The 27695-nt window shown below is 49.5% G+C and overlaps 2 protein-coding genes across 2 annotated transcripts in view; both read left to right on the plus strand.

The window, feature by feature from the left end:
* LOC138824344 (dipeptidyl peptidase 3) overlaps nt 1-3764 on the plus strand; it is a 29797-nt gene extending 26033 nt beyond the window's left edge. The window contains exon 18 of the mRNA XM_070018170.1: nt 3228-3764. Coding sequence (XP_069874271.1) covers nt 3228-3397 — 170 coding nt within the window. The 3' untranslated portion in view covers nt 3398-3764. The remainder of the gene's footprint in view (nt 1-3227) is intronic.
* Nucleotides 3765-5179: 1415 nt separating this feature from the next.
* LOC138824350 (BBSome complex member BBS1) lies at nt 5180-27034 on the plus strand. Its single transcript, XM_070018184.1, has 17 exons — nt 5180-5245; nt 5547-5623; nt 5734-5768; nt 8297-8569; nt 8958-9004; nt 9353-9391; nt 9508-9580; nt 12022-12153; nt 13544-13650; nt 15354-15474; nt 15640-15798; nt 17616-17685; nt 18310-18468; nt 22642-22775; nt 23627-23761; nt 24333-24419; nt 24657-27034. Exons 1-17 carry the CDS (start codon nt 5199-5201, stop codon nt 24741-24743), a joined length of 1782 nt encoding a protein of 593 aa, XP_069874285.1. The 5' UTR covers nt 5180-5198; the 3' UTR covers nt 24744-27034.
* The last annotated feature ends 661 nt before the right edge of the window (nt 27035-27695 follow it).

Consider the following 27695-nt stretch of genomic DNA (forward strand, 5'->3'; position numbering starts at 1 on the left):
GATGGGCAGAGCAGAGGCTTCTGGGCAGCCAGGCTAGGAACTGGGGAGCCCTGGCTCCAGGTCAAGATCAGACAACGAGCTGGGACTGTGCAGGCCAAGTAGAAGCCAAGGGAGAATTTGATTGTGCAGTGTGTTGGATGGATATCAGCTCCCTCAGCCTCCTCTCTTCTCAAGTAACAATTCCATTTCCAAAAGTCCTGACCAGGTCTGCATCGGCGCCTGCACCTCGTGTGCTCTCCCATTTCTCCAGCACGCCAAGCTCACTCCTCTCCTGCAGCCTTTTGTACATGCCGTTCCCTCTGCTTGGCACCATCTGACCCGAGATCTGTCACTCAGGTCCCCTGAGCATGCTGTCCTGACCCCTCAACACAAAGTAATGCTTGGTTATTTTCTCTTCTGTCTCATCTTTCTAGAATGGGGCCAGGCTGGAGCAGTTGCTCCTTGTTGTCAATGAACAAAGCTTGTTGGCCCATGGATAGCATCGCCATTGCTTTGTTATGTCCAGCCCTGTGGGAGCTGTTGAGGGATGGAGAGGTGGGTGGGACTTAGATCCTCTCCTGAACTGCTTTTAGTATCATTAAAAATAAGAGCCCAGCGCCATTGTCTCAGGCCCATAATCCCAGCTACTCAGGATGCTGAGATCTGAGAATCGTGGTTCATAGTCAGCCTGGGCAGGAAAGTCTGTAAGACTCTTATGTCCAGTGAACCAGGAAAATGTCAGAAGTGGAGCTAGCCTTGATTAAAAGAAACTTATGAACAGTGCCCAGGCCCTAAGTTCAAGCCCCAAGAAAGAAAGAAAGAGTGAGGGGAGGGAAAGAGGGAAGGATAAGACATGTCAGGTACTTGTGGCTTATGGCTATAATCCTAGCTACTTGGAAGCTGAGATCTGAGGATCCAGGTTTGAAGCCAGCCCAGGCAGAAACCTGTGAGACTCTTATCTCCAATTAACCACCAAAAAAGCCAGAAGTAGCACTGGTGCTCAAGTAGTAGAGTGCTAGCCTTGAGCACAAAAGCTTAGTGACAGGGCTAGGAATGAGGCCTAGCGGTAGAGTGCTTGCCTAGCATGAATGAAGGCCTGGGTTCGATTCCTTAGTATCACATAAACAAAAAAGGCCAGAAGGGGTACTGTGGCTCAAGTGGTAGAGTGCTAGCCTTCAGCCCAGAGAGGCTCAAGGACAGTGCCCAGTGCCCAGGACCAGCAAAAAAAAAAAAAGCTCAGGTTCAACACATAGGCCATGAGTTCAAGCCCCAGGACTGGCATACATACAAAAACAGAGATAGTGATTAGATGAGGTTCCAGGCACTGGGTAAAATATTTTCATGGATCAACTCCCAACAGGGGTATTACCCTAGCTGGAAACTGAAACAGACCAAATATTTGCCTGAATTCATACAGCTAGTTGTGGGGGAGAGGGCAAGGGCAGGACTTGAACTTGACCTTCTGAGCCTGAGCCTGTGCTCTTAGCTACAGTATCCCTGGAAATGCCACAGTACACTCAGTGCTATGACCAAGTGGAGCCGCTATGTGTTAGAAGGAAACTCCCATGAGCACTCGGGTCACTCAGAACAGGCCTACTCACAGGGGAGTAAATAGGCTGCCACTGGGATTGCTGCACTGGCAGCACGCCAGCCAATGGGCATTATTGGACATAATCACCATAGCTCCTTGGGAGAAGTAATTCTGTGCTCAGCCCACTTCATAGATGGGAAACTGAGGTTTAGATAGGTTGAGAAACTTGCCGGAGGTATAGGCAGAGACAAGGCAGTTGTTGGACTGTAACTCCAGGAGGTCAAGGACCCTATCTGTATTACCTAACATGGTACCTGATGTAAATCTTTCTGTTGACTTTTGGAGTCTTGTGATTTTTTTTTTTTCCAGACTGAGTTTTATTATGTAGCCCAGGCTAGCCTTTAAATTCAGGATCCTCGGGGCTGGGAAGGTGGCTCAGTGGTAGAGCGCTTGCTTTGCATGCATGAGGCCCTGGGTTCGATTCCTCAGCACCACATAAGCAAAAAGAAAAAAGCCAGAAGTGGCGCTGTGGCTCAAGTGGTAGAGCGCTAGCCTCGAGTTGAAGAGCTGAGGGACAGCGCCCAGGCCCAGAGTTCAGGCCCCACGACTGGACCCCCAAAACAAACAATTTAAATAAATAAATAAATAAATTCAGGATCCTCCTGCCTTAGCCTCTGAGTGCTGGGATTACACACCTGTAGCATCATATTCTGCTTGGTTTTGGTGAAAATCTCTTTCTTGGTAGTACCTGATAGGCAGGCAGTCTACCATTTGAGCCATAGTCCCAACACTTTTTTCTTCCTTTAGCTTTGTTTTTGAGGCCTCAGACCATGAACATTCTACCCATGTCTCTCTAATAACTGAGATCACACAGGCATGTGTCACCATGCTTATTTGTTAAGATGGGGTCTTTTGCTAACCTTTTGCCCATGTTGGCATGGAACTTTGATCTTCCCTGTTCGTACCTCTAGAGCAGCTAGGTTTACAAGTATAAGCTATCTCACTTTGCTTATGTATGTGTGCACACACGTGCCAATACTGGGGATTTACCTCAGTGCCTCTTTGCTGCCCCTTAGCTCTTTGCTCAAGGCTACTGCTCTACCACTTGAGCCATAGCTCCACTTCTAGCTTTTTGCTGATTAACTGGAGATCAGAGTCTCATGAACTTTCTTGCCCCACCTGGTTTTGAACCTCAAATCCTCAGATCTCAGCTTCCTGAGTAACTAGGATTACAGGCGTGAGCTACCACACCATGTAAATCTTAAGAAAAGGAAGGGAAGAAAACACATAGCAGGGCTGGGAAGGTGGCTCAGTGGTAGAGCGCTTGCCTTGCATGCATGAGGCCCTGGGTTCAATTCCTCAGCACCACATAAGCAAAAAGAAAAAAGCCGGAAGTGGTGCTGTGGCTCTAGTGGTAGAGCGCTAGCCTTGAGCTGAATAGCTGAGGGACAGCGTCCAGGCCCAGAGTTCAAGCCCCATGACTGGACCCCCCCCCAAAAAAAAAAGAAAACACATAGCAATTTATATGCTTCTCCATAATCCATAATAATTCCTTCTTCTAGGGCTATTATAAGGGCTAAATTAGATAAGCTGAACATCGAACAGAGTTGGGCCCAAGAGCTCACTGAAAACTCACTGCTCTGTGGCTGTTGTAATGATTCTGCTTTCTATTCAAATTGTTCCTTACTGCTATGGTCTCTCTCTCTCATCCACCCAGGTTCAGAAGTGCAACTTCTGGAGTATGAAGCCTCAGCTGCAGGCCTCATCCAGTCCTTCTGTGAGCGTTTCCCACAGGATGGACCTGAGTTGGAGGAGATCCTCACCCAGCTGGCCACTGCAGACGCCCGATTCTGGAGAGACTCCACCAGGACCCCGTTATCCTACTAGGCTTGAGAAATCAGTGTGGCTCCTTTCCCCACTGAGTCACCTTGTGCTGTTATGTGTAATTGGCAGGAGCTGGGACTTTGGTGCTACCTCAGCAGAGGGAGGTGACACTAATTGCTCCTGTCAGGACTTTCCAATTTACTGAGTGCTTCCCCTCTGCTGCTTGATCGCACTGCCATCTGTGGAGCGAGCACATCAGGGCCTCTAGTCCAGTTTTCAGATGAGGAAGTGGTAGTTCTGAGATGTGACTGGTCTAGATCCCGCTGGTGGTATGTGACAGAGCCAGGGCTTAAAAACGCTCTCACCAAATCCAATGCTCTTCATGTATTACTTTTATAAGCAGAAAAAAATAAATAATCTGAAACCATCACCAACCAACCTTGCATTGCATTTTGTGATCTTCCTGGTTTTTTTGTTTTGTTTTGTTTTGTTTTTTTAAGGATCCTCAGATCTCAGCCTCCTGAGTAGCTAGGATTACAGGTGTGAGCCATTGGCTCCTGATTCCTCCTGGACTCTGGGGAAAACGGTGTAATCAAAACCTGGGAAGAGGGCCGGGCGCTGGTGGCTCACGCCTGTAATCCTAGCTACTCAGGAGGCTGAGATCTGAGGATCGCGGTTCAAAGCCAGCCGGGGCAGGAGAGACTGTGAGACTCCTATCTCCAATAAACCACCAGAAAACCGGAAGTGGCGCTGTAGCTCAAGTGGTAGAGCGCTTGCCTTGAGCTGAAGAGCTAAGGGACAACGCCCAGGCCCAGAGTTCAAGCCCCACGACTGACAAAAAAAAAAAAAACCTGGGGAGAGGGCAGAGGTCACTTTTGTCTTCTAGTCCACAAGGATCTTGACATCCTCTCTAAAGGAGGATGCACAGTCACACTTTTATGGCATTTCCCCTGATTAAAAAAACTTGATGGGGCTGGGAAGGTGGCTCAGTGGTAGAGTGCTTGCCTTGTATGCATGAGGCCCTGGGTTCGATTCCTCAGTACCACATAAGCAGAAAAAGCTGTGGCTCAAGTGGTAGAGCACTAGCCTTGAGCTGAAGAGCTGAGGGACAGTGCCCAGGCCGAGTTCAAAACAAAACAAAAAAAAGACAGGAAAGCCAGGTGCTGGTGACTCACGCCTGTAATCCTAGCTACTCAGCAGGCTGAGATCTGAGGATGATGGTTCATAGCCAGCCGAGGGAGGAAACTCTGTGAGACTCTTATCTCTAATAAATCACCAGAAAACAGGAAATGGTGCTGTGTCTCAAGTGGTAGAACAGTAGCCTTGAGCTGAAGAGCTGAGGGACATCTCTCAGGCCCAGAGTTCAAGCCCCACGATGGACAAAAAAAAAAAAAAAAAGAAAGAAAACTTTACAGGAGCTTATAATTAGAAACGGTTAACTTCGGTTAGGACCCTCTCCATTGCCCTTTCACGCTGGTGTTTTGCATCTCTTCAGTGAAGATAGCTTACAGTCAGGCAGCCAGAAGGGACTTGGCCCTTCTAGGGTTAACCATGAAGATGAAGCCTTTTTGGTGCTCATAAACTCTAGCAGGGGCTCTCCTCTCACTGCCGGGAAGGCAAACTACGCCGCTCTTGCTCCCAGCATGTAAGGCCCAGAAACCATAAATCAAAATAAGCCGGGATAGGGGCTGCCCCTCCGCGGGCGGCGCCCAGCAGAGGCGCCAACGCCTCCATCCCGCCTGGGGATTCCGCGCCGGAACCTTTGTGCTGGAGCTTTTACAGTATCGCCCCCCCACGGGGGGGCAGGATTGGGCGGTGCGCGGCGGCGGGGGCGGGGCAGGTTGCCAAGGCGACGGCTGGGAAGATGGCTGCTCCGTCTTCATCGGATTCCGACCCCAGCCGAGTTCAGAGGTGAAGACTGGGAGTCACAATCTTCCTTACAAATGTGCAGAGGGAGTCTGGTGCCGGGGCGCGGGGACCCTAAGCTTTTCAGGCAGCGCCAGAAATCCTCCTAGGGCTCTTCGAGCTAGTGCAAGCCGTGCTTGCCTGTGTCACGGTGGGGGGACCCCAGGCGTGGACCCCGACCTTCTGTGCTGCAGCCCGGGGGCTCTCTGCGCTCCTCGGGGTCAGAAACCGCTTCCCTCAGCGTGCTCTTCCTCCCCGGGGAGACTCGATCCCCAACTCTCCCCCCCCTCCCGCCCTCCCCTTCCAGTAACGAGACCAACTCGAAATGGCTGGACGCGCACTACGACCCCTTGGCCAACATCCACACCTTCTCAGCCTGCCTGGGTGAGTGTCTGGAACCCCGGCTTCTAGAAGAACGAGAGGGGTGGAAAGTTAGCCTGCGGTGAAACTCAGAGGATTCTGAGACCGATTCATGGCCCATTTGTGTCTTCCAGCGTTAGCAGATTTGCATGGGGACGGGGAGTACAAGGTAAGCAGACGGCCGAGAGCGGGGTGGGGTGGGAGGGGAGCCAGAAGGTTGGCTTCAAGGAAGCTCGACTTAATCTGGAATTCACGAGTACTAAAAGCAAAACAAAACAACATGCAATCTTAAATTCTATTTTCACTGAGAAGGTGAAGAGAACTACTACATTTCATAATATAGGCAGCAGAGGGGGAAAGAAACCTGTTACTGGAGATTCTACCAATGTAAAGCCTCCTAATTTAGATAACTTGACCTGATACTTTGCTGAGAAGATAAATCCTTTGAATCCTGTGGCTGGGGCTGGGCATTAGAATCTGGAGGGAAAGTAAAGGAAGGAAAAGTGAGAGCATTTGTTTTGTTTTTCTGTACCAGGATTTGAACTCAGGACCTCACTCTTGGTGCTTTGCCACTTAAGTCAAGCTCCTAGGTGTTTTTTTTTTTTGCTTGGACCATAATCACCTGTTTATGTCTCCAAAGTAACTGGGGTGAAAGACACTTGCCACCATGTGTGGCAGTTTTTTGTTTTTGTTTTTTGGTGGTCCTGGGGTTTGCACTCAGAATCTTGTTTTTGCTAAACAAGAGCACTCTACCAATTGAACCATGCCTTCTGCCCTACACATGTTTTTGTTGAGATAAGGTGGGATGGTTAGCTAACTTTTTGCTAGGCTGATCTCAAACCACTATCCTCCCAACCTCTACCTCCAGAGTAGCTGGCATTATGGGTATCTGCCATACCTAGCTAGAGTTTTATGTTTATCTAGAGGGAATACATGGCTGGTGTCAGTGATTCATACCTCTAATCCTAGCTACTCAAGGAGGCTGAGATCATGGTTTGATCTCCAATTAACCAGCAAAAAAAAGCTGGAAGGGGGAGCCGGGCTCCAGTGGCTCACGTCTGTAATCCTAGCTACTCAGGAGGCTGAGATCTGAGGATCGAGATTCAAAGCCAGCCCGGGCAGAAATATCCGTGAGACTCTAATCTCCAATAAACCACTAGAAAACTGGAAGTGGCGCTGTGGCTCAAGTGGTAGAGTGCTCGCCTCGAGCTGAAGAGCTGAGGGACAGTGCCCAAGCCCCACGACTGACCAAAAAAAAAAAAAGCTGGAAGTGGGGCTGGGAAGGTGGCTCAGTGGTAGAGTGCTTGCCTTGCATGCATGAGGCTTTGGGTTCGATTCCTCAGCACCACATAAGCAGAAAAAGCCAGAAGCTGTGCTATGGCTCAAGTGGTAGAGCGCTAGACTTAAGCTGAAGCGCTGAAGGATAGTGCCTAGGCCCAGAGTTCAGGCCCCACAACCCACCTCCTCCCCCCCCAAAAAAGCTGGAAGTGGAGCTGTGGCTCAAGTGGTAGGGCAGTAGCCTTGAGCAAAAATCAGAGACAGCATCCAGGCCCTGAGTTTAAGCCCCAGTATTGGCACACACAAAAAAAGGAGGAATGGTTTTTGTTTTTTTGTTTTTTTTTTAAATGTCGGTCATGGGGCTTGAACTCTGGGCCTGGGCACTGTACCTCAGCTCTTCAGTTCAGGATAGCACTCTACCACTTGAGCCACAGTACCATTTCTGGTTTTCTGGTGGTTTATTGGAGATAAGAGTCTCATGGACTTCTTGCCCAGGCTGGCTTTGAACCATGATTCTGAGATCTCAGCTTCCTGAATATCTAGGATTACAGGTGTGAGCCACTGGCACCTGGCGGAATGATAATTTTCTTTTGTGTGTGCTAGTATTGGAGTTCTAACTCAGGGCCTTGGTGCTCTCCATTAGCTTTTGTGCTCAAGGCTGATGCTCTACAGCTTCAGCCATAGCTTTACTTATGGATTTGTGTGTGTGTGCGTGTGTGCCAGTTCTGGGACCCAAACTCAGCGCCTGGGCATTGTCCCTGAGCTTTTGTGCTCAAAGCAAATGCTCTGCCACTTGAGCCATAGCTCTGCTTCTGGCTTTTTGGTGGTTAATTGGAGATCAGAGTCTCACATGACTTTCCTGCCTGGGATGGCTTTGAACCAGAATCCTCAAATCTCCTCCTAAGTAGGATCACAAATATGAGACACTGCCACCTTGATGCACTTACCTGATTCTGTAATTCATTATCTCATTGGATTTCCTCCATTTATGTCATGAAGTAAGCATTCCCATTTTGCTACTGAGGAACTAAGTTCACAAAGGTTTCATTAACTTTCATGTACCAGAGTACATGGCTTGTAAGGCTGAGGGCAGAGTCTTTGTTGGGTGAATGAAGAAGCACAGCAAAGCCAGGCGCTGGTGGCTAATGCCTGTAATCCTAGCTACTCAGAAGGCTGAGATCTGAAGATCGTCGTTCAAAGCCAGTCCAGACAGGAAAAGTCCATGAGACTCTAATCTCCAATAAACTACCAGAAAACCGGAAGTGACACTGTGGCTCAAGTGGTAGAGCGCTCACCTTGAGCTGAAGAGCTGAGCGACAGTGCCCAGGCCCACAGTTCAAGCCCCATGACCGACCAAAAAAAAAAGAAGAAGAAGAAGCAGCACAGCAAAAAGCCAAATAAGAGATCTTCTCCCTGTAGCTGGTGGTGGGTGACCTTGGCCCTGGTGAGCAGCAGCCCCGACTGAAGGTATTCAAAGGACCAACAGTGCTGACAGAAAGCCCGCTGCCTTCCCTGCCAGCTGCGGCCGCCACCTTCCTCATGGAGCAACACGAGCCTCGGACTCCAGCCCTAGCACTTGCTTCAGGTCCATGTGTCTATGTGTATAAGAATCTGAGACCCTACTTCAAGTTCAGCCTGCCTCAGTTGCCTCCAAACCCTGTGGAACAAGACCTTTGGAATCAGGCCAAGGAGGTCAGTAACAGGAGATGGCATCCAGAAGGCAAAGATGGTAGGCACTGGGTACAGACCAGGCCCCAGCTAGAGGAGTGGACTCCCAATAGGGAGAGGTGGGCCATGACCCCTGTCCAGAGACAGCAGTGGTGGCTCTTCTGGGACACCAAGAAGGAAGGTGCCTGCCAGACTGGGATCAGGACTGGAGCAAGGAGGTGTTGAGGAATACATGGATAAACAGGGTAACATGCAAAGCCCTGCTGCTGAGGCTAGACTCAAATCAAGAGCTTGGGGCTCAGGGCTGAGGAAGGTTGGGAAGGAAATTGAAAGGAAAAGGAACCCCCAGAAGCATAAAGGGCCCTGACAGCATGGGTGCTGGGACTCACAGGCTCTTTCTTTCCTGTCACAGGACCAAATTGACCCCTTAACCCTGAAGGAGATGCTGGAGAGCATCCGGTGAGAGCCCCTTACCCTCCATGTCCTTCTCCACTTCCTTTTTTTTTTTTTTTTTTTTTTTGGTCCAGTCGTGGGGCCTGAACTCTGGGCCTGGGCGCTGTCCCTCAGCTCTTCAGCTCAAAGCTAGCGCTCTACCACTTGAGCCACAGCGCCACTTCCGACTTTTTTCTTTTTGCTTATGTGGTGCTGAGGAATCGAACCCAGGGCCTCAGGCATGCAAGACAAGCGCTCTACCACTGAGCCACCTTCCCAGCCCCCCTTCTCCACTTCTTTATCCCCAACCTCACCCCACGTGCCCAGAGGTTAATTCCTCTACTAAACTTGCCACACTGGCCACTCTCCTTGCAGGGAGAAGGCAGAAGTACCTTTGTCTGTACAGTCCCTCAGGTAAGAGTCCTGTGCAGGTATATGTCTGGGTGTGGGGGGGTGTTGGGGAGTAGCTGCAGACAGGCCCCAGGGCAGCCAGGCTAGGCTTGTACATGTCTGTTCTCTGTGTTGCCCAGGTTTCTGCAGTTGGACCTGAATGAAATGGAGCCATTTGTGAACCAGCACAAGTCCAAGTCCATCAAGCGGCAGGTAATGCTGCATGTGTGTAACTGTTGTGTGTGTACGTGCTGTTGGAGCTTGAACTCAGGGCCTGAGCACTGTCCCTTAGCTTTTCCCTTCAAGACTAGCACTCATCACTTGAGCCACAGTGCCACTTCCAGCTTTTTGCTGGTTAATTGAGGAGTTTCTTGGACCTTTTTGCCTGGGCTGGCTTTGAACCATGATGATCAGATCTCAGTCTCCTGATGCCTAGTTTTCTTTTTCAATGTGATGATCACACAGGTGTAACTAATTCATCCAAAGAAAACATTTTGAAGAGGTGACATTGTGCAAAAAATGTACTCTTTACCTGACTTATGTAACTGTAACCCCTCTGTACATCACTTTTTCTTTTCTTTTCTTTTTTTTTTTTGGTCAGACATGGAGCTTGAACTCTGGGCCTGGGCTCTATCCCTCAGCTCTTCAGCTCAAGGCTAGCACTCTACCTCTTGAACTACAACACCACTTCTGGCTTTTTCTGCTTATGTGGTGCTGAGGAATCGAACCCAGGGCCTCATGCATGCAAGGCAAGCACTCTATCACTGAGCCACCTTCCCAGCCCCTATCACTTTTATAATAACAATTAAAAAAAAGAAAAAGAGCCAGGTACTGGTGGCTCACACCTGTATTAATCCTAGCTACTCAGGAAGCTGAGATCTTATAGTCATGGTTCTAAGCCAGCCAGTGCTCTTATCTCCAATTAATCACAAAAAGAGTCAGAAGTGGCACTGTGGCTCAAGTGGTAGACTGCTAGCCTTGAAAAAGGAGCCCAGGGACAGTACCCAGATCTAGAATTCATGCCCCAGGACTGGAAAGAGAGAGAGAGAGAAAAAGAGAGAGAGAAAGAGAGAGAGAGAGAGAGAGAGAGAGAGAGAGAGAGAGAGAGGAAGAGGGGGGATAGAAAAAGCAGCCGGGCACTGGTAGCTCACACCTGTAATCCTAGCTACTCAGGAGGCTGAGATCAGAGGATCATGGTTCAAAGCCAGCCCAGGCAAAGTCCGTGAGAATCTGATCTCTAATTAACCACTAGAAAACCGGAAGTGGTGCTGTGGCTCGAGGTAGAGCGCTCACCTTGAGCTGAAGAGCATAGGGACAGCGTCCAGGCCCAGGCCCATAGGAGACATTCCCTTTAAAAGGGCATCCCTAGCCAGGCGCCAATGGCTCATGTCTGTAATTCTAGCTAGTCAGAAGGCTGAGACCTGAGGAGAGGATTGTGGATCAAAAGCAGCCCAGGCAGGGAAGTCCATCAGACTCTTATCTCCAATTAACTACCCAGAAAAAGCTGCAAGTGGAGTTGTGGCTCAAGCAATAGAGTACTAGGCTAGACTTAAGCACAAAGAGGCTCAGAGACGGAGCCCAGAACCTAAGTTCAAGTCCCAAGACCAGGAAAAAAAAAAAAAAGAAGAAAATCCTTTTTTTTTATTTTGATGTCCAGTTATAATTACAAAAAGAACACATGCCCACTGTAAAAATTCTAGAAAAGCACTGTTGTCGAGAAAAACACCAGTGTTTGTGTTTGAGGACTTAGCCTTCTAGCATATTTGTATGTTCACTTTTTTGTTGTTGTTTTTGTGCCAGTCCTGGGGCTTGAACTCAGGGCCTGGACACTGTCCTTGAGCTTCTTTCGCTCAAGGCTAGCACTCTACCACCTGAGCCACAGTACCACATCTGTCTTTTTCTGAGCAGTTTATTGGAGATAAGAGTCTCATGGACTTTTTATTTCATACTTCAGAGCTAGCCTCCTAAGTAGCTAGGATTACAGACATGAGCCACCAGTGCCTAGCCTGTTCATGTTTTTAAACTGGGATTATGTCAACATTTTGCCTATTCTTTCCCTTCCATTATAAGCATTTTCCATGTCACTGAGACTTAAAGTGTTTTTTAAAGACAACATTGTTTTTGATCAGAAGGATAGCTCCTAAGTGACTTTTTTTATTAATTAATTATGTTTTTTATTATGAAAATACTGTACAGAGGGGTTACAATTACATGGGCATCCTAAGTGACTTTTAATGATGTTCTTTTTTTTTTTGTCCATCGTGGGGCTAGAACTCTAGGCCTAAGGGCTATCCCTCAGCTCTTCAGCTCAAGGCTAGCACTCTACCACTTGAGCCACAGCGCCACTTCTGGTTTTCTGGTGGTTTATTGGAGATAAGAGTCTCATGGACTTTCCTTCCCAGGCTGGCTTTGAACTGAGATCCTCAGATCTCAGCCTCCTCACTAGCTAGGATTACAGGCGTGAGCCACCGGTCCCTGGCCAATGATGTTCATTTGTTAGGTAGTTACATTTGTTGCAGTAAACACCATAGCACATAAAATTTTGTGACATTTCTAATGCTTCTTCCTCCTCCTCTGCCCTCTTTATTCCCTCCTGGGGTATCTGGGGAGATGGTGGGGGTGTTCCTTGAGTAACCGCTGGAGTCCTTCTACAGACGGTCATCACCACCATGACCACCCTGAAGAAGAACCTGGCTGATGAGGACGCCATATCCTGCCTGGTCCTGGGCACTGAGAACAAGGAGCTCCTAGTGCTTGACCCCGAGGCCTTCACAATTTTGGCCAAGGTCAGTGTCAGGTCTGGCCCTGAGCAAGACCCACTGCATTCTCTCTCTGCGATTCCAGTTAGTTCTAAGCAATATACGTTCATTATAGAAAAATTAGGAACTATAGATAAACATAAGGAAAATATGCCAGGTGCTTGTGGCTCATGCCTATAATTCTAACTACTCAGGAAGCTGTGATCTGAGGATTACAGTTCAAAGCCAGCTAAGGCAGGAAAGTCCATGAGACTCTTATCTCCAATTAACCACCAGAAAACCAGAAGTAGTGCTGCGGCTCAAGTGATAGAGCGCTCACCTTGAGCTGAAGAGCTCAGGGACAGGATCCAGGCCCAGAGTTCAAGCCTCATGACCATCAAAAAAACACATTAGCATTGTAAGGGCCATGTACACCCGTTACATAGATACATCATATACAGATGTATTTACTCTGTCCTGGAATACATTCAGTTTTTTTCAGTTTTTCATTGTTACTTATTTCACTGCAGTAGTCTTCTTTGCTCAGTATTTTTGTGTGTATAAGTACTTCTGACCATGCCTCCTCTAGGTAGCAGTTTGTCCAAATATGTAAACTAAAGGGTTTTGTTATTGTTTTGTGCTGTTTGGTTCTAGGGCTTGAACTCGGGGCCTGGGCCCTGTCCCTAAACTTTGTTGTTCAAGGCTAGCACCACTTTGAGCCATAGCTCCACTTGCGATTTTCTAGTGGTTAATTGGAGATAAGGGTCTCAGGGACTTTCCTGCTTGGGCTAGCTTCAAACCTCCATCCTCAGATCTCAGTCTCCTGGGTAGCTAGGATTCCTAAAAGGTTTTTTGTTTTTGTTTTTTTTTGGGTCCGGTCATGGGTCCTGAACTCTGGGCCTGGGCGCTATCCCTCAGCTCTTCAGCTCAAGGCTGGCACTCTACCACTTGAGCCACAGCACCACTTCCAGCTTTTTTTCTTTTTGCTTATGTGGTGCTGAGGAATTGAACCCAGGGCCTCATGCATGCAAGGTGGCATGAGCCACCTTCCTAGCCCTTCCTAAAAGGTTTTTTTGTTTGTTTGTTTTACATAATGCCAAGCTTCCCTCCAACACAGAATGAGTGAGGAGATTAGGACTTCAGACAAGGAACATACCAGGGAGGGACTGTGCTCTGAGAAGTCAAGATGTTTGTGCCCTTTCTTTTTTTTTTTTTTTTTTTTGAGTCCGGTCTTGGGGCCTGAACTCTGGGCCTGGACGCTGTCCCTCAGCTCTTCAGCTCAAGGCTAGCGCTCTACCACTTGAGCCACAGTGCCACTTCCAGCTTTTTTCTTTTTGCTTATGTGGTGCTGAGGAATCGAACCCAGGGCCTCAGGCATGCAAGGCAAGCGCTCTACCAATGAGCCACTTTCCCAGCCCTTTGTGCCCTTTCTTTACAGATGAGCCTCCCCAGCGTCCCTGTCTTCCTGGAGGTTTCTGGCCAATTTGATGTGGAGTTCCGGCTTGCAGCCGCCTGTCGCAATGGAAGCATCTATATCCTGAGAAGGTAGCTATGTCAGGAGTGTGGGGAATGGCTTAGAAAACTGGTGATTTCCAAAGTTTGCAAGATGAGCCAGGAGCTTTTGGAGCTGGAATTTGGGGATGAAAAGAGCTGAGATTTTTTTTGGGGGGGGTGGAGGGGATCAGTCACGGGGCTTGAACTCAGGGCCTGGGGGCCATCTCTGAGCTCTTTCTCTCAAGGCTAGTGCTCTACTGCTTTGAGCCACAGCTCCACCTCCAGTTTCCGATGGCTAATTGGAGATGAGTCTCAAGGAGACTTTTCTGCCTGGACTAGCTTCAAACTTCAATCCTCAGATCTTAGCCTCCTGAGTCACTAGGATTACAGGCATGAGCCACCAGCACCGGGCTAAAGCTGTGAATTTTACAAAGAGTCTGAACCCACACATGTAAATAGTGTCTGAAAGCTTGAGATGGGAGCTAGCAAAGTGAAAACCCCCCAGCAGGGCGTTAATGCTTGAACAGTGTGTGCTGTCACAAGGTGGAAGGAACAGAAATGGCAGTATTTATCACATCACTTTATGTTGTATTTTATAGTACTCCACCATTAGTTTGATAGTCTAAACATTATTTATGGGCTGGGAAGGTGGCTCAGTGGTAGAGTGCTTGCCTTGCATGTATGAGGCCTGGGTTCCATTCCTCAGCACCACATAAGCAGAAAAAGCTAGAAGTGGCACTGTGACTCAAGTGGTAGAGCGCTAGCCTTGAACTGAAGAGCTGAGGGACAGCGCCCAGGCCCAGAGTTCAGGCTCCACAACCAACAAAAAAAAAACCAAACACCTTATTTATTTACTTAATTATTTATTTGTGCCGCTACTAGGGCTTAAATTTAAGGCCTAGGTGCTCTCCCTTAGCTTTTTTTTCTTTTTTTTTTTGCTCAAGGTTAGCATTCTGCCACTTGAGCGACAGCTCCACTTTCAGCTTTTTGTTATTGTTGTTGTTGTTACTAATTGGAGATAAGAGTCTCACAGACTTTTCCTGCCTATGCTGGCTTTGTACCCCAAATCCTCAGATCTGTCTCCTGAATAGGTAGGATTACAGGCATGAGCCACCAGTACCTGGCCACTATGTGGTTTTAATCAGAAGAATGATGTGATATATAGATATATATTTTTTTAATTACTCTGGTTAGGTGTCGTGGCACAGGCATGTATGTATAGTACCAGAAGTCAGGGGGCTAAAGCAGGAAGATTACTTAAGCCCAGAAGTTCACTACAACATAGCCAGACCCTGTCTAAAAAAAGACAAACAAAACAACACCTTTCTGGGTAGAGGGTAGAGGAGGCCCTGAAGGCTAGGGGAAGGGAGCGGCAGGCCTTAGTCCTCAGAGGAGACATGATATTGGCTTGAAGAAGAGTGAGCGGTCATTGTAGGCCCGAATCTCTGCTTTTTGGACAGTAGAAACTAGGATGAAAAAGTATGGGGACTGAAAACTCTGCATCCATACTCATAGTATCGAATCTTCATCCATTCTGATAAACTGCCCAGGTCCACTAGCACTGGCCACATGAGGCCAAAGTGAGCCCACTCAAAGCTCTGTTAATACCAGGCTCGTACACAGGTGACCACAGTGAAGGTGGGAGGGGACAGGGTTAGAAAACACACTTGATGTTACCCGGGCTCACACATCCACTCAGTGGCAGAGGGGAAAAAAGGATTCTCTGGTGCCAAACTGCTGTTTTTATCCCACAGAGACTCCAAACGCCCCAAGTATGTCATCGAACTGAGTGCCCAGCCGGTGGGGCTTGTCCGGGTACACAAGGTCCTGGTGGTGGGCAGCACCCAAGACAGCCTGCACGGCTTCACCCACAAGGTGTGGCCTCCAGCGAGCCCTTGTCGTCCATCCCCACCCCCACCCCCCATCTGCCCCAGGTGCTGCTGGGAGATCCTTCTGGCTTCCCCTGCCCTGCAATTCCCATGCTCCTTCTTTCCCCTTGAAGCCCTGAGCCTCCTGCAACACCGGCTATTTCCCCGCCAGGGTAAGAAGCTGTGGACAGTGCAGCTGCCCGCCACCATCTTAACCATGAACCTCCTGGAGCAGCGCTCGCGGGGCCTGCAAGCTGTCATGGCTGGGCTGGCCAATGGCGAGGTCCACATCTACCGCGACAAGGCCCTGCTCAACGTCATCCGCACCCCGGTGAGCCCCTCTTCTGGGATCTGCCTCTGGCTCCTCCTCACCTCAGCCCCATCCATGCTTTCTCACCTGACCTCACATCCGGGCATCTGGGAAACATTTGTTAAGAGCTAGAGTGAGGCTCCATGGTAGAGTGCTTGCCTGGCATACACAGACCTGGGTTTGATCCCCATTGCAAAACAAACCCAAATGTCTGTTGGACTGAGGGGCATGAGTCAGGTGGTAGAGTATTTGCTTAGTAAGGCAGAGGCCCTGGTAATCTGCAGTGCACAGGGAGAGAGAGCAATGCACGTGGTAAGCACCTTGTATGTACAAATCACTCTATTGGGGAGGCAGAAGCCCTCGTTTTTAGGGAGAGTACAATCAAAGGCGACTAACTAGGAACTAATAGAGGCACTAGGAAAGCACAGAGAGAGCCAAGAGATGGGGAGGAGGACTGGGGTGAAATTCATGGGGCACCACAGAGTGAGTAACCATTTATCCACCTGGCAAATCAGATTACCAGCTAGACAGATAGCAGAACATTCCAGCCAACAAAGACTGACAAGCTTGAAGATTTTTTTTTTTCTGTGTGTGTGCTGGTACTGAGGCTTGAACTCAGTGCCTGGGCGCTGTCCCTGAGCTTTGTTGCTCAAGGCTAGTCCCCTACCACTTGAGCCACAGTGCCACTTCTGGCCATTTGGTGGCTAATTGGTGATAAGAGTGTCAAGCCAGGCAGTGGTGGCTCATGTCTGTAATCCTAGCTACTCAGGACGTTGAGATCTGAGATCATAATTTGAAGCTAGCCTGTGCAGGAAAGTCCTTGAGACTCATCTCCAAAGCTAAAAATCGAGTTGTGGCTCAAGTGATAGAGTGCTAGTCTTGAGCAAAAGCAGCTCAGGGACAGTGCCCAAGTGCTGAGTTCAAGCCCTAGAACCCACTCCCACCCACCCCACCCTCCAGCCCCCACACAAATTGGGTAATCAGCAACATTTTAAAAATTAAGAAAACCAGACACCAGTGGCTCATGCCTGTAATCCCAGCGACTCAGGAGACTGAGATGTGAGGATTGAGGTGTGAAGCCAGCCTGGGGGAGGGAAAGTCCATGAGACTCTGATCTCCAATTAACCACCTGAAAACCAGATGTAGAGCTGTGGCTCATAATGTTAGAGCACCAGCCTTGAGCAAAAGAGCTCGGGGACAGCATCCAGGCCCTGAGTTTAAACTCCACAAGTGATAAAACCATACCAAACCAAAACTTAAGAAATTTCAGAGTGTATCAGATGTAAGCGTGGTTTGTATGTTTGTGTGTATACATTGTCTTGGGCCTAAATATAAAATCAAAGAGCAACTGGTTTGGGACTTGGGAGGGCAGGGGATGGGGATAGGTAAAAAGGTGAATGTGGATCATTTCTGAAAGGCTGATGTGATATGACAAACAGGAGGACAAAAGCCATCAGAGGTTTTTTGGGGGGAGGGGCTGTTTTCTTCTTTTCCTTTTGGAGGTACTGGTGTTTGCACTCAGGACCTTGTGTTTGCTAAGCGGGTACTTTATCACTTCAACTATGCCCCCAGCTGGAGGCTTGGAGCTTTGAAAGGCAGCAGAGACAACTGGGGACCAATTAGGAGACTACCCTAAAAGAGCGGACCAGTGAGGTGTATTCTAGAACTTTGGCAGTGGCAGTGAGGTTGAAGGGGAGATGGCAAATAGAGGAAATATTTCCAAGTGTGCCCCTGGGCTTCCTCTCATGAGATCTTACATTCTTCTTCCCTCTCCCACTCCCCCATCTTCTTTCCCCTCCAAGATGTTCCCCTAATTAAACTCCAGTCTCTCCACATAGGACGCTGTGACTAGCCTTTGCTTCGGCCGCTATGGGCGGGAGGACAACACCCTCATCATGACCACGAAAGGTGGGGGACTCAGAGCTGGCATTGGAGTTGGTGTGAAGGGGGCAGGCTGGGAAAAGAGGAGGAGGATGTGATGCTGAAACATAGGCAGACCCACATGTAGAAAGCTAGACCCGCACGGGGCTGGCCCACTATCACGGCTCATTAGTAACAGGTTAATTCCCACTGTCCAGGGCCGAATCCTGGTCTGGCAGGTGTCCAGTTCACGCCAATATCCACAGCACTTGCCACAGGATTCCATAAAATAGCTGCTAGGGGCTGGGAAGGTGGCTCAGTGGTAGAGCGCTTGCCTTGCATGCCTGAGGCCCTGGGTTCAATTCCTCAGCACCACATAAGCAAAAAGAAAAAAGCCGGAAGTGGCGCTGTGGCTCAAGTGCTAGAGCGCTAGCCTTGAGCTGAAGAGCTGAGGGACAGCAACCAGGCCCAGAGTTCAGGCCCCACGACCAGACCCAAAAAAAAAAAAAAAAAAAAAAGCTGCTAAATGATCGCTTCACTCCCAGAATCAGTTTTGTGATGAAGACAGACAGAGAATTGCTCTTTATGAAACTGCTTATTTGGGGAAGAAGGAATGGGAATGGGGGACAGAGCCAAGAAGGACAAGTCTCTTTTCATCTGTTCACTTCTCAGGTGGAGGCCTGATCATCAAGATCCTGAAGCGTACAGCGGTGTTTGTAGAAGGGACGGGAGAGGTAGGCCCCCCACTGGCCCAGGCCACGAAACTTGACGTGCCCCGAAAAACCCGACTGTATGTGGATCAGACGCTACGAGAGCGGGAAGCTGGTACTGGTAAGACTCAGACCTGAACCTGGGCACGCCGAGTAAAAGCTGCCCCTGAGCACTGGAGACCTTGGCTGACAAGGCAGCTCGTAGGCCTATAGAAGTCCAAGGGCAACCTTGGAGGTCCACCTGCCTCCAAATAATTGCTCCTCAAGATGGCGGGTACCGTGGGTGAGTACAAATCCCTCAGAGTCCAGACAGGCAGCCGTCACTTCCAGATGCAGGAATTCTTCAGGGGAAATGTAGAAATTGACCAGGATTCTGTCTCTTGTCCAGTTTTCTGCTCATCCATGTATTCGTTCCCTATGATGATGCCAAGGGCCTTGAATTAGGCTGGTCCCTGCCTTAGGAGCTCAGTCCACCTGGACAACCAAGTATTATATCCCAGGGGGAGAAGGGTTTCTGTCAAGGGTTACTGGAGCACACCCCAGGAGTAAGAGATTTTACCTAGGGAACAAGAAAGGCTCCCAAAAAGTGACATTGACTTTACACTAGAAGAGAAAGTCCAAAGCAGCACAGGGAAGGAGGGGCTTTTAGACAGAGCTGGGGTAGAGACACACAGCCCTGACTTGCCATAAAACTATGGGTGCCATGCTGGAAGGCCAGCTAGCTGGGGGAGCAGGGAGGGAAGGAAGGGCAGAGCCAGCTCTCAAAGGTCAGGAAATGACAAGCTGAAGTTTCAATGCATTGTATGGGGTGGTGATCTGACATGGGTGTTAAACAGAAGAGTAATTAACTCAGATGCTTTTTTGTTTGAAGACTAAGGTCCTTAATTAAAATCCTAAGATTAAATTAAGATACTTAATTAAGATCATAAGACTAAATTAAGATCCTAAAAGATCCTATTCAGGATCTTTTCTGAGTTTGAAGACTAAATTAAGAGGACAGAAAAAATAGCTTAGAAATGATAAGTGAAACAGTTAATAAAGTTTCAGAAAAATTAGAGCATTCTGCAAGGTGATTGTAAGCTTAAAATTGTAAGCTTTTGCCAGGCACTGGTAGCTCTACTCCTAGCTACTCAGGAGGCTGAGATCTGAGGATCCAGATTCAAAGCCAGTCTGGGCAGGAAAATTGTGAGAGTCTCATCACCAATTATCCATCAAAAAGTTGGAAATAGCGCTGTAGCTCAAGCTGTAGTGTGCTGTCCTTGAGCACCAAAGCTTAGCAACAGTATTCCAGCCCTGACTGGCACAAAACGAAATAGTTAAAATAAATTGTAAGCTTTTGTATATATTACTAATATCCAGCTGTGAAATACAAAGAAATCTCTAGAAATAACTGCAACAAGAAAATGCATAAAGGCTAGGAATGTGGCTTAGCAGTAGAGTGCTTGCTTAGCATTCACAAAGCCCTGCATACAGAAAAGTCTGGAAGTGGTGCTGGGCTCAAATAGTAGAGGGCTAGCCTTGAGCAAAAAGAAGCATTAGGAGCCAGGCGCTGGTGGCTCACGCCTGTAATCCTAGCTACTCAGGAGGCTGAGATCTGAGGATAGCGGTTCAAAGCCAGCCCGGGCAGGAGAGACCGTGAGACTCCTATCTCCAATAAATCACCAGAAAACCGGAAGTGGCGCTGTAGCTCAAGTGGTAGAGCGCTCGCCTTGAGCTGAAGAGCTGAGGGACAGCACCCAGGCCCAGAGTTCAAGCCCCACGACCGACAAAAAAAAAAAAAGAAAATGTACAAGGGCTGGAGATATGACTCAAACAATAGAGTACCTGCCTGGCAAGCACAAAACCCTCAGTTCAAATACAAAATAGAAACAAAGAAAGAAAGAAAGAGAGAAAGAAAATGTACAGGGTCTAGTAAAAAAAAATATTATAAAGCTACACAGGCCTGATGGTACATACTTATAATCCCAGCATTTAGGATACTAACTCAAGCATACATAAAAAGTATGGGGTGGCCAGGCACCAATATCTCACATGCATGTAGCCCTAGCTACTTAGAAGGCTGACATCTGAGGATTATAGTTTGAAGCCAGCCCAGGCAGGAAAGTCTGTGAGACAAAGCTCCAATTAACCACCAAAAAGCTGTACATGGAGCTGTTGCTCAAGAGGTAGAGTGTAAGTCTTGAGCAAAAAAACAAGGTTAGGTACAAAGCTCAGGCTCTAAGTTCAAGTCACAGGACTGGTACAAACACAAAAAAAGTGGTGGCTCAAGCCTGTGATCCTAGCTACTCAGGAGGCCAAGATCTGAGGATTGTGGTTCAAAGCCAGTCCGGGCAGCAAAGTTCATGAGACTCTGATCTCCAATAAACCACCAGAAAACCAGAAGTGGCGCTGTGGCTCAAGTGGTAGAGCGCTCCCCTTGAGCTGAAGAGCTGAGGGACAGTGCCCAGGCCCAGAGTTCAAGCCCACAACCAACAAAAAAAAAAAAAAAAAAAAAAGGAGGGGCCTAGTTCAGTGGTAGTAGAGCACTTATCTCCTGTATGCTAGGTTCAGTCCCCAGCACCACAAAAGAAAAGAAGACAATTGGGGCTGGGAAGGTGGCGCAGTGGTAGAGTGCTTGCCTTGCATGCATGAGGCCCTGGGTTCGAGTCCTCAGCACCACATAAGCAAAAAGAAAAAAGCCGGAAGTGGTGCTGTGGCTCAAGTGGTAGAGTGCTAGCCTTGAGCTGAAGAGCTGAGGGACAGTGCCCAGGCCCAGAGTTCAGGCCCCATGACCGGACCCAAAAAAAAAAAGAAAGAAAAAGAAAAGAAAACAAAAGAAACTTAGGCTAGGTTGCAAGTAGCTCATGCCTGTAATCTAACTACCTGAGAAGCTAAGATCTGGAGGATCTTCTATGATAGGACTCAGAATGTGGCTTAGTGGTAGAGTGCTTGCCTAACGTGCATGAAGACCTGGGTTCGATTCCTCAGAACCACATAAACAGAAAAGGCCAGAATCGGCACTGTGGCTCAAATGGCAGTGTGCTAGCCTTGAGCAAAAGAAGCTCAGGGACAGTGCCCAGGCCTTGAGTTCAAGCACCAGGACTGGCAAAAAAAAAAAAAAAATTCTGTGGTAGTGTCTCTAAAATAACCAGCAGAAATCCAGGCTTCAGGTGTTGCTCAAATCACATAGCACTAGCCAAGCAGGCAAGCTTAGGATCCTGAGTTCAAAAACTAAAATTATGAAACTACCTTCAAGAACATTGAAGTCGGGGCTGGGAATGTGGCTCAGTGGTAGAGCGCGTGCCTTGCATGCATGAGGCCCTGGGTTCGATTCCTCAGCACCACATAAGCAAAAGGAAAAAAGCCGGAAGTGGCGCTGTGGCTCAAGTGGTAGAGTGCTAGCCTTGAGCTGAAGAGCTGAGGGACAGCGCCCAGGCCCAGAGTTCAGGCCCCACAACCGGACCCAAAAAAAAAAAAAAAACATTGAAGTCCACCTGAATGTTTCTATAGAGAGACTTCCTAAGCCTCAAGGTGGGAAGAGCTAATATTATAATGTTGATTGCTTCAGAGTCAATCCATGAAGAGTTATACAGAAAGCCCGGCACTGTTTGTTTTCAGAAGTTGACCAGATCTCTACTACTAACAAATAGTAGAGGAAAAGAAAAAAAATAATGGGTAGATAACACATCCTGAAAAGGTGCAAGAGGCACCTCACCCACAAATCAAAGACGACCACGGAACTGGGCCTGCCAAGGAAGGAGCAGGGGGCGTAGGACACACGGGCCCTGGAGCGACGTGAGCAGCGTCACTGGCGTTTGGCCAGTGGTAAGAGATGAGGAGTGAATTGTGGGCCAGCAGTGACTGTCGGAACACCAAGGTAGTGCTGAACTGGTGGAGAGGGCCAAGAAATGATTAGAGCAAGAGGCAGACCAGGTACCCACAAACTGCTAGGGACACAGTACACAATGCCCAGTGTGGACACACTGCCAGGGGCTGGCAAATGTTGCTCTTTGGCCAGCTGCAGATGGTGTGAGGAATAAGACGGAGGGTGGAGGAAACCAAGGTCAAGGCCAGCGAGGCACAAGCCTTGAGGGTGGAACAGAAGGAGCCAGGCGGCAAGATGGTGAGAGAACCAGGAAGGAGAACATGGTCCAGTGTTGCCTAAGGCTGGCCACAGGGCCTTGGCCCTTCCGGTCCCCATGTTCCCAGCCTCTGAAGATCCTGCCAGCCTATCTTCCTTGCGTATCCTCCCCACAGCAGCCTGAGCAGGAGCCCCTTGCCCCGTTCCAGACTCTGCTCCGTATCCCCCCCGCAGCCATGCACCGAACCTTCCAGACGGACCTCTACCTTCTTCGGCTCCGAGCTGCCCGCGCCTACGTGCAGGCCCTTGAGTCCAGCCTGAGCCCCATGTCCGCGACAGACCGGGAGCCACTCAAGCTCCACGCAGTGGTGAGTGCGCCCGTGTGGGGTGTCAGGGCCAGAGGGCAGGAGAAGGTGACCCCCATACCACACATGTTAAGCCTCCGGTGTCGGTGTCAAGCCAAGGCCCAGGCTCTTTGTCACCTGCTGGAGTCCCATGCCCTCTGGGAGAGCACCTTTCACCTGCTTACCTCTTTTACAACTGGCCACAGAGGTCACCCTGCCCAGCTCCCCTGTTCCATACTGCCCCAGAAAAGCCCTCCGATTTGGGGTAAAGGAGTGACCCTGGGGCATTCTGGCCACGGCACAGGAAAGAAAGCTGATTGCTTTGGTAGCCACACCAACCCAAGGTGTTGGGACTGACTGACTGGGACAGGGAAGGCCACCATGACCCCGGCTCCAGGGGTCCCCAACCATGGACTGACACAGGGCAAAGGAAGAGCCCACACCAACCCAGATACAAGTGGCCTCCATCCACCTCCTCCCCTCTGGGTCTCTGCTGACCCCTGTGCACTTCCCAGGGTTCTGTGCATTTTGAGAAGCAGTTGGAAAAAGCTAGAGGAGTGCCGGGTACCAATAGCTCACGCCTGTCATCCTAGCTACTCAGGAGGTTGAGATCTGAGAATCGCGGTTCAGAGCCAGCCCAGGCAAAGTCCGTGAGACTGATCTCCAATTCACTGCCAGAAAACCGGAAGTGGTGCTGTGGCTTAAGTGGTAGGGTGCTCACTTTGAACTGAAGAGCTGAGAGACAATGCCCAGGCCCTGAGTTCAAGCCCCATGACTGACAAAAAAAAAAAAAAAAGCTGGAGGGGTGGCCCGATGAGGAAGCAGGCAGGCAGGACCAGGGTCCTGAGGGCCTTCTCCATCCACTCTCTCCACAGGTTCAGGGCCTGGGCCCTACCTTTAAGCTCACACTTCACCTGCAGAACACCTCGACAGCCAGGCCCCTGCTGGGGCTGCTGGTCTGCTTCCTGTACAACGAGGCTCTCTATGCCCTGCCTCGGGCCTTCTTCAAGGTACAGGACCCTGACACCCAGGCAGAGGATGTGGCAGCTGGGGTGGTCAGAGTTATAGTTGGATACCCCCAGACCCCCACCAGGTTGAGGTAGGAAAGTGGGCAATGTCTGACTCTCCAGCTCAAGACCAGAGTCGGCTCAGCAAGGGTGTCTGGGAGGTGACCAGTTTCTACCTGTTACCTTTCTCCCAACCTGAATGGCCCCAGGGAACCACACAGAAAGTTCTGGAAAACAGCGGAGCCACTGAGGACTGGGGTACCCCCAGAGCCCACCCTGCTTCCTAACTGCTTCTACTACATGAAGAGACCCCAACTCTGCCCTTAGAGCAGGGCCCAGGCTAAAGGCCTCTACATTGTGTCGTGCAGGGGTCTAGGTTTAACCCCAGACATGCCATGCGGCCCTGGTTCTCCTCTCCACACTGCCAGGATCCCAGATCCCATGACCATCCCACAACCCCCAGAGGGTCCCAAGACACAACAGAGACCGTGGGCACAAGTGCCACCTTGGAAAGTGTCTTAACACCATCCAAGCGTGGTGCCTGATTTTCTTTTCTCTTGGTCCTCAAATCTAGGTCCCCTTGCTGGTGCCAGGGCTCAGCTACCCCCTGGAGACCTTTGTGGAGAGCCTCAGCGGCAAGGGCATCTCAGACATGATCAAGGTAAGTCACCCACCCGAGCTTCTTAGAGGACATCAGGAGTGCATGTGGATAACGCCCTTGGGCTTGTGTGAGGTGTCATCCAGTTGTGGCCTACCAGCCTCTCCTCAGCCCTCTGGCCTTGGCCTGGTGGCCTGCAGTTAGGGTCCACATGGACAAGTGGACAAGTGGCTTGGCCTTGGTGTAGGGGGGCATGGTGTCAAGATTTGCGCCCCCTCTGTCATGGCGCCTCTTCCTTAGGTTCTGGTGCTCCGCGAAGGCCGCAGTGCCCCCCTGCTGAGCGCCCACATCAACATGCCAGTGAGCGAGGGGCTGGTGGCTGCCTGAGCCCCCGCCAGCAGCCGAGCCCCAGTGGAATGGAGCCAGCCACTTCCTGCCTGGGTGGACCCAGCAGAGTCAGGCCACACCCTACGCAGCCCGGCCACGTGCTGGGTCCCAGCTTCCCCTCCTCTCCAAAGCAGCCCCGCACCACCAAGGCCTGAGCAGCAAGGCAGCGAGCACCCAGTGCCTCCTCCCTCAGGACCACCCAGCACCCTTCCCAGCTCCTTCCAGAAACCTTACCAGGCCCCAGAAAGCTGTGAAACAGTCTATGTGAGAAGAGAAGCCCTGCCCTCCTCCACTTCTTCCCTGAGGCACACAGGCTTCCATCATAGGCCTGGCTAGAGCAAGCTTTTCTTGAGGAAGGCCGTGCTCAGTCACCCCTGGGGTTCGGGGGCTGCAGGTGAAGCATGAAGCACAGGCATCGATATTTTTCCTTGGCAAGCCATAGGTGCCACTTTCCCCTTGTGGCCCAGAGAAATGCCACCTTCCCCAGGACATATTTCCCAAGTCCTGAACTCAGTCACTCCCTCAAGCCTCTTGAGGCCCAGGAAGTGTTCCAATTTAAGCGGTGATACTAGAGGGCAGCGGGGATCCATGGAGGGCGTTAGAGATCCCAACCCTCCCGAGCACCCTCCTAAAGGACAGACAGCAGCTGCTTCTGACCTGGATGGCCAAAGACAACATTCCTGGAGAGGAAGGCTGCGCTAGACAGCACAGGTGGACTGGGGGCACCAGAACAGGCATTTGTGGGGCTTGGGGTGGGAGTCCAGAGGGCAGACACTCAGAAGTGCCCAGCAGGATGCTATTCTACACCTGAGAGCCAAGTCACTCCTGTGGATGGAGTTTACTAGGCAATGAGCAGAGTGGGACAGAATATACTGGAAAAGTGCCCACCAGAAGTGTGGAGTGAAGCTGAAGATTAATGGAAGCCACCTGAAGCCCCTTGAGGGTCAGGTCAGGATTGCTGCTCCCGGGCCTATCCAGCCCCCCTCCCGCTCCCCGCCTGATGATGTCGTGTGTATGGCACACAGCCTGAGCTTTCAGGAAGAAGCCAAATCCCTCTAGGCTTCAGTCTCCTCTCATGTAAAATACAGTAGTTTGACCAGATTGTTGGTGAGCTGCCTTCAGCCCTGGCACCCTCCAACCTGGGCAGCCCAACCGGAGAAGGGTGACTGACAGCAGTCCAAGCTGACCACCTGCGCCCAGTAGCAGCCTCTACGCCCCAAACGCAACAACAAGGGAGACACTACCATAACTCTTCCAAGAAGAGCATCCCAGGCCATGTTAAGAGAAAGGAGGGGCCTGGACAGAAGAAAAAGCCATCCCCCACCACCCACCCTTCACAGACGGGACTTCCTGGGTCAGTGGTGAAGGATTTCCACATCAGGCCACCTGAGGCACAGCTGGTACAACAAGCAGAAGATGGAGCCTGGAAACAAGGATGTAGGGGTAGAGGGAGTGCTGCTCAGAGCCCTCAACCCACAGGACTCAGCCGAGGTTGAAGGCCTGCCTGAAAGGTGATGAGCCCCTTGTCACCCAAGCTGTGTGATCCAGCAAGGCTGGGACAGGCAGTGTCCTGTGTCAGCCACTGACTTTCCAGTCCTTTTCACCCATCAGGCCATGAGTTGCACTCTTAAGCTGTGTGAACTCAGAACAAGAACATCTGATCTGTGTTCTATTCATGATGATGAAAGGGGACATCAATGCCAGCCCCTAATAGTAATTTATGTAATGTTACACTATATGCCTGTTAGTAAGAAACATACCAACTACATCTTAGGATGAGGCTAAAGGAACAGGAAGTAAGAAACAGCGCAGGGTGCCCACTAGCACCAGCAAAGCTCCAGGAAACTGTATACATTAAGGATAAGAAGAGGACTTGTCTTGCTATTTGTTTAGAAGCACACATATACTGAGAAATATGGTATTCGTAGATAACAAGAAAGCAATCTCATTGTCAAGGCTATCCCTGCACCAGTCAGTTCTAGTTCTTTTAGCTCTGTTTTAAAATTTGTGTATTCCTCTTGCTTGTTGTCAGTCCTAACATTATCAGCTGGCCCCCTGTACTAGATGAGGCCTTAGCTTTAGCTCTCTTGAAACGTAACCCCTCTTCTTTTTTAGATGAATCAATATAATCTAAAAGGTTATTATTTATATTGCTATGGAAATTTATTCATGGTAAAGGCAGAAACTGAGTTATAAATAAATTACATTTTTTGAACTTTCAAATCTTTCCAGTTACTAATTGCCTTGAATTTTTATTTATATAGTTTTCTAATAAAATAGTTGCAATTTGATGGTTTCTCTTTTTTCTTTCATTCATCTTCTGCTTCCCTGAGGATAGTTTGCTAACAAGAATATTCTCTTTGCCAGGCATCAGTGGCTCACACCTGTAATCTCAAACTACCCAGGAGGCTGAGATCTGAGGATTATGGTTTGAAGTCAGCCCAGGAAGAAAAGTCCCATGAGATTTTTTTTTTTTTGGGGGGGTGGTCTGGTTGTGGGGCCTGAACTCTGGGCCTGGGCGCTGTCCCTCAGCTCTTCAGCTCAAGCTAGTGCTCTACCACTTGAGCCACAGCGCTACTTCCGGCTTTTTTCTTTTTGCTTATGTGGTGCTGAGGAATCGAACCCAGGGCCTCATGCATGCAAGGCAAGCGCTCTACCACTGAGCTACCTTCCCAGCCCCACCATGAGATTCTTATCTCCAGTTACCCATCAGAAAACTGGAAGTGGTGCTGTGGCTCAAAATGGTAAATAGCACTAGCCTTCCTTGAACAAAAGAGCTCAGGGATTGCACCCAGGCCCTGAGTTCAAACCCCACAACTGGAAGAAAAAGAAAAAAGAATATTCTCTGAGGGTCCCCTATTCCCTGGGTTCCACATCTTCTTAGTTTGTTCCTTACTTGGTGAAAATATATTCATAGGTTCCTTTCCTTTTGTTCTCTTTCTGGTGGTGCTG

The sequence above is a fragment of the Dipodomys merriami genome, unplaced genomic scaffold (assembly GCF_024711535.1).
Source record: "Dipodomys merriami isolate MVZ:Mamm:240054 unplaced genomic scaffold, mDipMer1.0.p SCAF_128, whole genome shotgun sequence".
NCBI classification, from domain to species: Eukaryota; Metazoa; Chordata; class Mammalia; order Rodentia; family Heteromyidae; genus Dipodomys; species Dipodomys merriami.